The sequence below is a fragment of the Euphorbia lathyris genome, chromosome 2 (genome assembly GCF_963576675.1).
Source record: "Euphorbia lathyris chromosome 2, ddEupLath1.1, whole genome shotgun sequence".
Classification (NCBI taxonomy): domain Eukaryota; kingdom Viridiplantae; phylum Streptophyta; class Magnoliopsida; order Malpighiales; family Euphorbiaceae; genus Euphorbia; species Euphorbia lathyris.
In genome coordinates this window covers 81783631-81797592 of record NC_088911.1, presented here as the reverse complement: position 1 = coordinate 81797592, position 13962 = coordinate 81783631, and the positions used below count along the sequence as shown (strand labels likewise).

Sequence of the window (13962 nt, the reverse complement as noted above, 5' to 3'; positions counted from 1 at the left end):
TAGGGTCATTTCTTTGTCGACATCATACTTGTATTTCATGCGTTCTTCTACAGGATTATTCAGATATGCACTAGGACTGCCATATATTTACCTGTCGCCACATACTCCGGGGCAGCATAGCCGTATGTTCCCATCACCCTTGTTGTTACATGAGATAGACTCTCTGAAGGCCCCAATTTCGCCAAACCAAAATCTGAAACTATTGCTGTTTATGACTGCAACAAGTCACAAATTACAGGTTAAAATGACATTTTTGTGTCAATTGCCATCATCCAAAACACAAGCATAGACTCGCATTATATGTTGCACTAGAATGGAAACTGAAAACGAAACGGCCATAGGGAAACATGTTTGTAAACCATAGCTAGGAAATGGATATGAAACATGGAAACATTATGGAAGAGGAGTTTCCGTGCAACATACATCAAATAGGATAAAAGAGAAAGAAGAATGTAAGAAAATTTAGAAAATAATAAGTTAAAGAAGTGTAGGCAGCCACCCCATCAAGCAGTATGTTTGAGGCCTTAAAATCTCTATAAATAACTTGCTTGTCTGATGTGTGTAAGAAAGCCAGGCCTCGGGATGCTCCTATAGCAACTTTGATCCGTGTTTCCCATGGAAGTGGCTGAACGGTTGAACCCCTGAATCGATTGAAATGAGTAGTAATGCATAATCAGAATGTATATCTATAGGAAGTTGCAGAAGAGAATATATTAATCGGGTTCTTACTTCCAAATAGATGGTTTTCCAAACTTCCCTTTTGCATGAATTCATAAACAAGGAGAAGCTCCTTTTCCTCGCAACAGTATCCTATCAGCCTTACAAGGTTCGGATGAGAAAGCCTTCCCAGGAAATTGATCTCCGACTACAATAAACCACCAGATTTGAAATTAAAGATGTATAAAATAATCTCAAATGTGATTATAATAACCCAAAAGTCATGACCTGATTGAAGATACACACATTTCAATGACTTGCTATTCTAATTTCCCTATTTTCCTAACAAATGTAGCCAATAATGAAAGTCCTTTGGAGTTAGAGTTACCTGCCATTTTTCAAAGCCTTGCAAGCTCTCAGAATTTAACTTCTTAACAGCAATTACAGTTCCAGTTCCAGTTCCAGGCTTTCCAGTGGTCTTGTCATCAAGCCAACCCTTGAAGACTTTACCGAAACCTCCCTCGCCAAGCACAGTATCAGACCTGAAATTCCTGGTGGCAGCTCTGAGTTCTACAAAGGAGAAAATTCTCAAGTTGGGAGTGGGTAAGATCTGGCCATTTGGAAAGGGAGAGTGATCATCCCCACTTCCCCCGGAAAAAAGGCTGTTTCTAGAGATGTTGCTACCCTGAGAAGTTCCTGTTTTGCTGCTTCTTGAAGATGCTGTTGTTTGAGATATTCCTGCATATAGTTTACATCATTCAGAGTTTGATTACTAATAGAGAGAGAGATAGCCACTCATCAAGTTGTTTGATAGCAACATTCTTCTCAGTTTAAAGATCCCCATACCAGCCATATATTTCACATAATGTAATTTCACAAAGCTGGCCTTGATAAACAATAAATCCACACCTCTAAGGCTGGCGAGGCAGAGGCTGAGGCTAGAGAGAAGACAAATCAGCAGACAACACACTCTGGTCAACATTTTTCCCTGCTTTTTTACTTCTCTTGAAACCTCTAGTGGGTCTCATTGAAAACAAGTATAAGAAATCCAACAAGGATGATTATGGTTTTTGCAAGCAATCCAATGAGAGAGTTTAAAGGAGGAAACCAGACAAGTAGAAAGCAATTGAATTCGGAGTAACACACACAGAAAGTTACACTTTAGAGGCGGCGATTATCCAGTTTGTGCGTCTATTAGTGAGTTTGTGTCAAACGAGTCAACATTAACTCAATTTAAAAAAAAAAATTACTGTCATAATGAAGTCAATCTAATTGGATTAGTGACTATTTTGTGTCATATTTTCAGAATAACTCCAATTTTTCTCTTCTCTGCTTCTGTCCATCAGATAGCTAAATTCAATTCAATGTCACCAACCATGGTATCTAGTCCCCGCATACAAATTTCTTAAGGTCAAAATGAACAAAATAATATCTCTTATGCCTTATGTTAAGGCATATTGGCAACAATAACTTTAGGAATTTAGAAAAGGCTAATTCGAACCCCAAGCAGTTTATCAATGAAATTGTTGGATTAAATAAAGAAGAATGAAGTGCAGGCTCACAGAAGCAACTATACACTCAAGTTTAGAAGATTATATCTTTCTCTCTTTTGTTATTTTCTGTTTTGGGTTTGTTAGAAGAAGAACATTCTAGAGGGAAGGTTAGTTACACAAATTAGATATTTTGTATAAATATCTACCTCTTGTAATCATTGTTTTCCTAACTTCAATAAACAAGATATTTTCATTTCCAATTTGTTCAAGATGGTATCAGAGCTTTTAGGTTGAGAAAATTTCTTGTTGAAACTCCATTTTTCTCCTTCTTAATTTTTCTTCCGATCATCTCTGTATGTGTGAGTGATTTCTGATTCTGAGGAAGATGAGAGATCAAAGGAGTTTTGTTGAGGTTCTACAAACAGAGGAGACACGACAGACTAATTCCGGCAGCGGAGGAGGTGTCGGTGGCGGATCCCTAAATTCTGGAAATTCTGGATCCTCAAGCCAGAACGCATCTGGTAATGCTGATAATCCTGGATTAATTCTTGTTCATAATCCACTTAATGGCAAAAACTACATAACCTGGAAAAGATCTATGATCATTGCTTTGAATGCTAAAAGGAAATTCAATTTTGTTATAAAAGAAAGTGCTCCTGATGATATTGAATCTGTTGAATATGAGAAGTGGAAAGAAACTGATGCATTAGTATTTTCATGGCTGATAAATTCATTAACTAAAGATCTAGCTGAGAATCTTATGTTTGCTTCTACTGCTAAGCATCTATGGGAAGAAATTGAACTAAGACATGGAGCTAGTAATGGACCGATTATATTCTATCTCAGGAGAGAGATTAGTCTTCTCAAACAAGAAAATCAAACTTTAGTTGAGTTTTTTAGCAAAGCTAAGAGGTTGTGGGATGAATTAACTATTTTAAAGCCAGGTCTTAGTTGCAAATGTGGTGAGGCCAGGAAAGAAGCACAGAAGAATAGTGATGAAGAACAGTTAATGCAGTTTTTGAGTGGATTGAACCCCGAGTATGATCATATTAGAGATCAAATCTTGATCTCAGAACCTTTACCTAATGTCAACAAAGCTTTTTCAATGTTGTTGAACATCGAAAGACAAAGGGAAAATGCTGTAGATAATCAGTCCTCTTTTGTTCATAATGCTGTCACTACTTCTAAAGATTTTGCAGGCACTAGTGAAGGCAAGAAGAAATTTGGCAAGAATAAGGCCAAAAATGATAAGCATTGTAGCCATTGCAACAAAGATGGACATGAGAAGGAGACTTGCTTCAAATTGAAAGGCTATCCAGATTGGTTCAAGGGGAACAGATCTGGATCTAGTGGCTCAGGTGGTAAATCATCATCCAGTGCTCATGCTTATGCGGCTAAGGAGACACATACTCCTCTGGATGGTTCTGATTCTGACTCACAGAATGAGAAAGAAAGAATGATGCAGATGATGGTTCAAAAAGAAGTCCAGAAGTATCTCAAAGGGAAGATGGTACATGAACAAGCTTTCAATGCTTTTGCAGGCAATGCTTTTGCTGGCACCTGTACAGGTAGTTCTCTCACTGATACATTTGGTCTTGATTTTTGTTGGATCATTGATACAGGTGCCTCTGCACACATGTGCAAATCTAAACAAATTATGCAAAATGTAAAACTGGTGACAGATACCAGGAAAGTCTATTTACCTGATGGTTCATACCAAAAGGTAACTCATGTTGGAGATGTCATATTCAATGATAAGTTGTGTATAAAAGAGGTTATGTACATGCCTCAATTTACCTACAATCTCTTGTCTGTTAGCAAATTGCTATCAGATTCGGCAGTGAAGATTTGGTTTCTTGCTAAGCACTGCTTATTGCAGGACCTGGTTTCTAAGAGATTAATAGCAGTAGCAGAGATGCAAAATGGCTTATACAGACTTACAGCAGAGTCATTCAAGCAGGATATCTTGAAGAATTTCAGTGCCAACACTCAAGTCAATAAAGATCATATAGCTTGTTCTGTAGTTATAAATAAACCATCTGATGTTGTGCTTTGGCATAATAGAATGGGTCATATGTCTCATATTAAACTCAAGCATACTTTTCCTTTATGCGATTCTACATCGGTGAAAGATTGTTCAATTTTTTTACAAACGAAAATGTCAAGAAAGTCCTTCTGTAGTAGTTCAATTTCTTCAATGGAAAAGTTTGAATTACTTCATGTTGATTGTTGGGGTCCTTACAAGAAGAAGTCACTAAGTGGTGAAAGATATATGTTAACACTTGTGGATGATTTTACAAGAACTACTTGGACTTTCCTTTTTAAATCTAAGGATCAGGTTCATATGCTGCTAGATCAATTTATCAAGATGGTTCACACTCAATTTGACATTAAAGTTAAAAAGATAAGAACTGATAATGGCCTAGAATTCACAGGAGCTAATACTCAAACAGTGTTTGCATCTTATGGGATAATTCATCAGAAAACATGTGTGTATACACCTCAACAAAATGGAGTGGTTGAGAGGAGGCATAGAAGTTTAGTGTCTGTGGCAAGAGCATTACTGCATCAGGCAGGCTTAAACACAAAATTTTGGGGCGAAGCTCTCAGTCATGCTACTACTTTGCTGAACATGACGCCCACAAAGATTCTGCATTGGAAGTGTCCATATGAATTACTTCATGGTTTAAAACCTGATTATGGTCAATTAAGAATCTTTGGTTGTGCTTGCTATTTTACTAACAATGTTCCTCACAAAGACAAATTTGCAGATAGAGCAATTACAGGTATCTACCTTGGAGGTTCTATGGGGCAAAAAGGCTTCAAGGTTTATGATCTACAGGATCACAAACTACATGTTACTAGAGATATTGTTTTTCAGGAGCATGTTTTTCCATACCAAAACCCACAACTGGCATCAACAGATATCTCCTCTAATGATTGCTGCATACCAGTCTTGCCCGTGTTTATCACACCAGAGAATATTTCATCGCCTTTGAGTTATCAACCTCATCCAGATATGCAGCAACATTCATCTTCTCAAAAGGATTTTGATGATTCAAATGCCTCAGGGAGTTCATCCTATTCACATCATGAAATACTTGAATCAACTGAAGTTGACAGTTCGAACCTCCATATGCCAACTACAATAGATATATCTCCATCATTGTCTGGTTCTTCTCAGTTACCAATCACTACTACTATTGCTGCATCTCCATTGATTCCTACCAGGGTGTCAAGTAGAAGCAGTAGAAAACCAGTGTGGATGGATGACTTCATAGTCAACTATACTAATGTCATGGATCCTGCAAATATATCATTTGCCCCAGCATACACATGTTTCCTAGCTAACATACAAAAGATTCATGAACCAGAAACCTATAAAGAAGCCAAACTCAATCCCCACTGGATTACAGCTATGAAGCAGGAAATTGAAGCCCTAGAATTGAATGATACTTGGCAATTGGTACCATTACCACCAGGAAAGAAGGCCATAACTTGTAAATGGATTTTCAGGGTCAAATACAAGCCAGATGGCAGTGTTGACAGATACAAGGCACGATTGGTTGCCAGAGGTTACAATCAGCAGTTTGGGATAGATTACTACGACAGTTTCTCACCAGTTACCAAAGTGGTGACCGTGAGAGTTTTTTTGGCAATAGCTGCTGCTCAAGGATGGCCAATCTACCAAATTGACATCAATAATGCCTACTTACATGGCACCATAGATGAAGAACTCTATATGGAAGCACCAGAAGGGTATCAAGTACCAGCAGGGGCAGTTTGCAAGCTTTCCAAGTCCCTTTATGGCATGAAACAGGCAGGAAGGCAATGGAACAAAGCTTTTACACACAAGTTGTTAAGCATTGGTTTTGAGAAATCAGTGCATGACTATTGTCTATTCACTAAGAAAACGCAAGGTGAATCCATCTGCTTAATTGTGTATGTAGATGATGTTTTGATCACTGGAAATTCAGTGTCTCTCATTGCAGAAGTTAAAAAGGAGTTACACAATGCATTCACAATTAAGGATATGGGATTGGCTAAATATTTTCTTGGAGTTGAGTTTGCCAGGTCCAAGGCAGGAATTTTTATATCTCAACAAAAGTACATTCATGATCTGTTATTAGAAGCAGGTTTAACCAATGTTTCTGTAACATCCAGTCCTTTTCCTGCTGGGTTGAAACTGGATACAGAATCTCAATTATATGGAGATGGGGCAAGGTACAGAAAGATCATTGGAAAGCTGTTGTACTTAGGCTTCACAAGACCAGACCTTTCCTATGTTACACAGCAATTGAGTCAATTCATGTCAAATCCAACTCAGTTGCATATGGATGCTACTATCCATGTTCTTAGATACTTGCAAGGTACTAAGGATAAGGGGCTTTTCTATGGAGCAGCTAATGATTTTAACTTAGTGGCATACTGTGATTCGGATTGGGCTAAGTGCAAAGATTCCAGGAAATCAGTGACGGGTTATTGTGTGTTCTTGGGAGATGCATTAGTGTCATGGAAGTCTAAAAAGCAAGGAACAGTCAGCAAATCATCTGCTGAAGCTGAATATCGAGCTATGGGAACTACTTCCTGTGAACTAAAATGGCTCACTTATGTTCCGAATGAATTCAAGGTTGTGCCATTAATGCCTATGCCCTTATTCTGTGACAACCAGGCTGCAATCCATATTGCTGCCAATCCTGTCTTTCATGAAAAGACAAAACATATCGACATTGATTGTCACATTATCAGGGATCATCTTTCATCTGGTTTTCTCAATACACCTTATGTGGATTCGGCTCATCAATTAGCAGACCTGTTCACAAAGCCATTAACTGCCAACCAAATGGTATATGCTTTATCCAAGATGAAGTTAATTTCGATTCCTACTACTTCATCTTGAGGAGGGGATGTTGGATTAAATAAAGAAGAATGAAGTGCAGGCTCACAGAAGCAACTATACACTCAAGTTTAGAAGATTATATCTTTCTCTCTTTTGTTATTTTCTGTTTTGGGTTTGTTAGAAGAAGAACATTCTAGAGGGAAGGTTAGTTACACAAATTAGATATTTTGTATAAATATCTACCTCTTGTAATCATTGTTTTCCTAACTTCAATAAACAAGATATTTTCATTTCCAATTTGTTCAAGAGAAATTAGCAGCATTAGTTTTATCAATGAAATTAGCTGCATTAGTGAATATAATTAATTACCTATTTCATGGGTAAAGCAACGGATTAACATAACAACGATTTCAAATTCAAAAGTTCAATATTCCCAAGATAAAACCACAATTACGTTGAAACTAGGAAATCATTTCAGAGACAAAACGCACACACAAATACAATTAATTAGCAAAACATCAAAATGTCGCATACAGAAAAAAAATGTCGCATGCTCCACGATGCTCAGTTAGAGTTAATCGGAGAAGGAAGCCGTAAAGAAGGGAGATGGATCAGGTCAGATGTCTGAAAAGAGAGAGATTAGGTCGAATAATAAGAAAGGAGAGTGGCTTAGGACGGAGAGCAGAGCAGAGAGAATAGGGGGCTTAGGTCGAGTTCAGAGCGCAAAGAAGAGAGGAGAGCGGCTAGGTCGAGAGTAGAAAGAATTTAGGGTTTTCCTTTTTTTAATGTCATATTTATATTTATTTTTTCTTTTTTAGTTTTTCTTTAATTTATATTATAGTTTTTTTTATTACTTTATATCTTAGGTCGAGTGCAGTGCTAAATGAAAATACACGTGGTAACATGGGCATTAAGTGATCCGCCACTTTTTGCGACTATATAAAGAAACTAGCGACTGCAGCAGTCGCAATTTAGCGACTGAATTTCACGTGGTCGCTAATTTCGGTCGCTAAGTAGCTGTTTTCTTGTAGTGCTAGTTTTGAAATATTTACTGATTTTATATTTCAAATTCAATATATAATTGAAACAGATAGCTAATCTACCAGTTTGACTTATTTTTTTTAAAAATTAATTATTTTTTATTATGAAATCGGTAGCTAATTTACTGGTTTTTTTACAATTTGAAACCGATAGACTAGCTATCGATTTCATTCTGATTAGCAGAATCCCACAGTGAGAATAATGCTTAATAAGGACCTTTATGAGAATTTATTTCTCAAAAGTACTCTATTTGGGGGCAAAATCCGTATATTCTCTAGATTGTTGTGTAAAATAAAAATAGGAAAAAAATGAAAATTTGCTAACTTGAGGTGTGATAAAAATCTGTCCTAAATAATTTATTTCCTTTAGGATTCAATAACTTCTAGAATAAATTTCTACAAGCAGGAACAACAAAAATAAAAATATAAAGCTAGCTGAAAAATATTTTTATAAACAAAGAAATGAGTAACATGTCTGAGATTGATATGGTTTCTCATACAACGTAACTTTGATATGCTTGCCTAATTTCAACTAGAGATAAGGTGCGAAAAAAAAAAAAATACTCAATATTTTATAATTTTATTTTAAAATAATAAATGATATAATTTTACTTTACATTGAGGCGTATCTTGTGCAGGGTGAATTTTTTGCCTCATGTAGGGAAAGCTATGGGCTTTCGGGAAGCTCTAAGTTGGCTCAACAGAAAGAGTATGAAAGGCTGTTTTGTTGAAACTGATGCAGAGGAGGTGGTTTTAGATCTTGATCAACCTGTCTTTAGGTCTTATTACCAATGTTATCAGAACCGGATCGGACATCAAACCGGATTGGTGACTGGGTCACGGGTCACTTGGTCGGACCGGATGGCTCGGATTGGTAGAACCGGATGACGTAATAAATAAATAATATTTATATATATTAAATATATATAATTAATTTAAAATTATTTTTATACATTAGATACATCCAAAATAAATTATAAACAATTTTTGGTTTGTTATTTTTTGTTAATTTGAGTCTTAAATATATAACGAATAAATTAAGTTCAGAATAAATTGAAATATATCAACGTATTCTATGCTATAAGATCTTTTTAAAAATATATTATAAACTCAAAACGGACAAATAATGAATGAGAAATTGATGTTCAAAGTGAACATCTTGAAATGGTTTGGAAGAAGATAAAATGAAATCAAGTATTCACATCCCACATAGGAAAGAAAGGAGAAACTTAACTAGTTTATAAGTAAATGGGCTTTACAATCATTTAATCAATTACTAGGAAAAATGCTCTCTCACGCGCAGGAAAGGGGTGCAATTGATTAACCATCGGGTTATGGGCGCACCCGCACGACGTGGGCGACGCGAATTTTGTTGTTTCCTGCCCAAAAAGCCCAGCCCATTTCCAAATTTTTTGGCCGCCCGCCTAAAATCGAACCATGAAATTTTTTTTGCCCGCCTGAAATGTCAACAGCCCACCATTTTTTTTCCTTACCAGACCCGGGGTCACACCGGTTCCAGACCGGACCGTCGGGTCCCGATCCAACCCCGGGTCTCTCCGGTTTTTTCAGCATTGAAAAAACCGAACAGGTTCGGACCGGCTTCCTAGCCGATTCTCGGTTCGACCGGTCGGACCGGTCCGAGCCTAACAACATTGCTTATTACAGAGCCTAACAACATTGCTTATTACAGCTTGGTTCTTGATGATTGTAATAGATTGATTTATTCATTTAAGATGCTAGTATCATTTTTACTAGTCGTTCTGCGAATAGTGTTGTCAATGAACTTGTAAGGGCATCATATTCTATGTCAGGACTGATGGAGTGGCATACTAATTCTCGAGATTTTATTTTTTAAACCTTGTATTCTAATTCTATTTGATGCATGGTTTTTTTTAGAAAAAAAACATTCCGCTTTAGTCCCAAAGTATTACAGCACAATGTAACAAGAAAAGTATTATATATATATATATATATATATATATATATATATATATATATATATATATGGAAAATAAAAATAAATTTGCTGAATAATTAAGAAAACTATTTAATATCCCCAATCCCATAAAAAAAGAAAACTATTTAATGATGTTTTTTTTAAATATATAATTACATAATTGAACAAAAAAATGTACAGACACATAGTATAAATAGAGCTTAATTTGCACAGTATTAATTAGGCCTTTTAACTAATGATAGTATCAGTTTTGAGAAAAAGAAAGGGAAAATATTGTATTCGTGATGAACATTACAATTCTCAGCATATACTACAGTTCATCTTAAGAAAAACATCTATCTTATTAATGAACTCCATAATAACAAAAATGTTGTTATTCAAAAGAAAAGAAAAACTAATTAAGTCTAAGTTGATTCGTAAAAACCTCTAGGTTTTGAAATCAAATTCTAGTGTATAAGTGACAAAAACACCACCTAAAGGGTGTCTAAACAATTAATGGGATCTAAGCTTAAGCTAGTAACCCACATCGAACTGACGATCATATCTTTTCTTTATCAACCTGCCCACATCAGAAAAGCTCTTAATATTATCATTGTCACCATAATAATGTTTTGTTGGAGTAAGTAAATTAGATCCATCAAGATCGTCATCATCATCATCTTCATCGTGGTTTTGATCATCATCACAATCTTCTAAATCCAGCAAAGAACCCGTTTCTTGGATGGGCGAACAATTCCAGACATGGTTTGATTTAGATTTAGAATTGGGTGAATTAGAGGAAAACTTGTCGTGAAAAGATGATCGTTGGGAACAGTCATCGTCTTTGGAGAAATCACTAGAAGTGGTTGAGGATGGAGAATAAGAGAAAAAAGAGGAAGAAACAGATGATCTTGATGAATCAGACGAAGAAGGAGATGTTGAAGTTGGAGAAGTAACAACATTTCCAAAACCTTGAATTCCTTTTGTTATTTTAAGAGCTTTTAAACGTGCTTCTTTTAGGGCTATTCCTCCATTTAGAAGTTGTACTACATTCTCACTTCTTTTTTGCATGCTTCTTCCCCAGTTGAATCTGTTTCAATCATCTTAGTTTAGTTTGATATAATAATCTAATTAAATAATCCTAGAAAACGAAAATAAATGAATACCCTTTGTCATCTATGTATTCAAATTTGGCTAGCTCTTCTATTATATCACAGTCGCCTTGAAATTCTTCTGCCATTTCTTCGGGGCCATGTGTCAGTAGGAATTCAACAAGTACTAGTGTTTTGTATGATTGCCTCCATTCCTTCCAATCAATTACATCAAACCTGCATTTAATTCATTATCTGCTTATTATTTACTCATTTTCAATTCATTACATATTATTCAAATCTTACCTTTTGTGAATGATATCAACAATTCTCCAATAATCATCCACATCATATGATGCTTGTGCTATTTTAGTCATAGTTTTAGCATCAGGGCCCCAAGGATCATTATTTGTTGCTTCCTCGCTCAACCTTTATATACAACAAAATTAGATCATATCATTTTTAAATAATTTAGGGCTTTAATTTCTAACACCACCATACTAAAGATAATCTCATTGATACGACTCATTTGACATAATCATCATTTTTGTTTGTCAAAAAAATCATTAAACTAAAAACTTAATCTCATAAATAAGCTAAAAAATATATAGCTTTCTTTTCTGAAAGTAAAATAGCTTTTATTATCATCACTGATGCATCTTCATAGCGAATGCTCTCTGGGCTGAAGTGTGTACAAATTACTATGTGTTGAAAATTCAATTAATGAAAGGAGTTGGCACTTAAACTAAGATGCTTTTATATCATGCCAAGAAATCAATTGATCCAAAACGTTAAGCTAATACATAAAGTTAGAAAATAACTTTCATTATTATCTCTTGATATTGTAGTATTTATATAATTATTTGGGATATATAAATAATATAACATAATGATTATGATGATGACCATAATCCATTCTAACACTCCTACTTAAATTAATCATAGACCTTTCTTAAAAAAAAAAAAAGCAGGAGAAGATAAGAAGACTTACAATTCAGCCTTAGTAACATCAGTTAAAGCGAGCCTTGCATTTTTGTATTTATTCTGCAAAAAGGAACTTGCTTGCTTCTTGATATGATCCAATAAGGAAGAATCCATAATCAAACCTTTTAATTAATTAATTTGTCTGGAAAACTTCAATTATATATATCTTAATTAGTGAAGAGATGGATTTTATTTTTTTGAATAAATAGAAACTCAGTCAATTTGTGTATTAGCTCAAACCTTTATTCTGAAGGAAAAAATAACAATAAATTGAAGCACTAAAAGGGGAGATGAAAAGGAACATATGGGATACCATGATTTTAGCTCAGACAATAAGGGGAAGTCATTAATTAATTAATAACATTATTTGACTCATCAAAATAATTTTCTCATTTCTTTTAATTAACTTTCATATTTATATCCAATTTTTATTCAAAGTTTCTCTTATGCACCGATAATATTGAATGTAACCGATATTACTAATGGTTTTTCTTGTTATATATATATATATATATATATATATATTCTCGTAAATATTTTAACTAATTAAGCTATTACTAAATAAATAATATATGACAACTTATGTGAGAGGATTTTAGCTATTAGTTAGGTGGATCACCTGAGATAAGATAAAAAAGAAAGAGATCAAAGGAAGGATATGAGACAGAGGTACTTAGATGAGAGAAGAAGAATGAACTTTAGGGTTTAGTAATGGTGCACTTTCTTTGTGCAATCATCTATTCGATTTATATAAGATACATATGAGTAGTTTGGGATTACCATTTATGTGCCCTAACTGGTGTGAATGACACATGTAGAGGAGTAAAAAAGAATGTATCTCGTAGTGGCTCCACTAAGATTTGGCGCTTTCTAACCGTAGCTTTGTGTTACAACAATGATGTCAACTTTATAAGCTGACATGCTTCCTTCTTTGCTATATGTGTCCAAGCGGTTGTTGAAATAATAAACTTATAATTAATAGTCTTTAATTTGGTTCAGTGTATTATCCAGGAGTCATTTTTGTATTTATCAAGAGCTGTATTGTTTCATAAAGAGTCATCTGTATTTATAGAGAGTTATTGTTGTTTACTAAGAGTCATGTCTATAATCTATAAATACATATCAATACAAGTAGTAAGGCAAGAGAATTTTCTTCTAGCAATTATACTCTTCCTCTGTTACCTATGAAAGTTTATTTATTTGATCCAACAAATTGGTATCAGAGCGAGCAAAAATTCTCTACAATGATGAACAGAATGATCCCACACAAATATCCATAATTATCAAAGGAAAACTATGATAATTGGTGCATTAGAATGAAGGCTTTGTTGGGTTCTCAAGATGTGTGGGAAATGGTAGAAGTCAGATATGATCATCAAGAGGAGGCGGAATTGATAGCTCCTCAAAGAGCAAATTTGAAGAATTTAAAGAAGAAGGACCAACAAGCTCTCTCTCTAATCCATATGTGTCTAGATGAGAATATGTTTGTGAAAATTTCTACTACAACAACAACAAAGGAGGCATGGGAGATTCTCGAAAATTCCTTTAAGGGGAAAGATAAAGTAGTCAAGGTGCATTTGCAAACCTTGAAAAGTGAGTATGAGAAACTTAAGATGAAGGAGTCAGAGAAAATTGATGAGTTCTTTAATAGAACCTTGGTAATTGTCAATCAGTTGAAGAGATATGGAGAAAAAATGGAGGATGTTCTTGTGATAGAACAAATCCTTCGTTCTTTGACTTAGAAATTTGATTACATGGTGACTGTCATTGTAGAATATAATAGAAATGGAGAATTAGAATACGGAGACAACCCGAGGGAGTTAAAAGAAGGGATGTCATTTTTCTCGCAGGGTCTGCTTCAAAATCGCAAGATAAGCCGACGAAGCTTTGGAATTAGGAGATTCCAGAAGATGAAAATTAT

The 13962-nt window shown here is 35.0% G+C and overlaps 1 protein-coding gene across 1 annotated transcript; it reads right to left on the bottom strand.

Moving 5' to 3' along the window:
* Positions 1-409: 409 nt before the first annotated feature.
* LOC136220623 (probable serine/threonine-protein kinase PIX13) lies at positions 410-12155 on the bottom strand. The gene is made up of 7 exons (XM_066008422.1): positions 12049-12155; positions 11364-11486; positions 11133-11294; positions 10824-11056; positions 1046-1353; positions 732-865; positions 410-644 (listed from the first exon to the last, which is right to left on the bottom strand). The coding sequence occupies exons 1-7, from the start codon at positions 12153-12155 to the stop codon at positions 425-427; spliced, it is 1287 nt and encodes a 428-aa protein (XP_065864494.1). The 3' UTR covers positions 410-424.
* Positions 12156-13962: the final 1807 nt, after the last annotated feature.

Coding starts and splice junctions, on each gene's coding strand:
- LOC136220623 (XM_066008422.1), bottom strand. CDS start 12,155: ATGGATTCTTCCTTATTGGATCATATCAAGAAGCAAGCAAGTTCCTTT. Junction 11,295..11,363: donor GTTGATATCATTCACAAAAG/GTAAGATTTGAA, acceptor AATTAAATGCAG/GTTTGATGTAATTGATTGGA. Junction 1,354..10,823: donor TCCATCCTCAACCACTTCTA/GTGATTTCTCCA, acceptor GCAGCAAAACAG/GAACTTCTCAGGGTAGCAAC.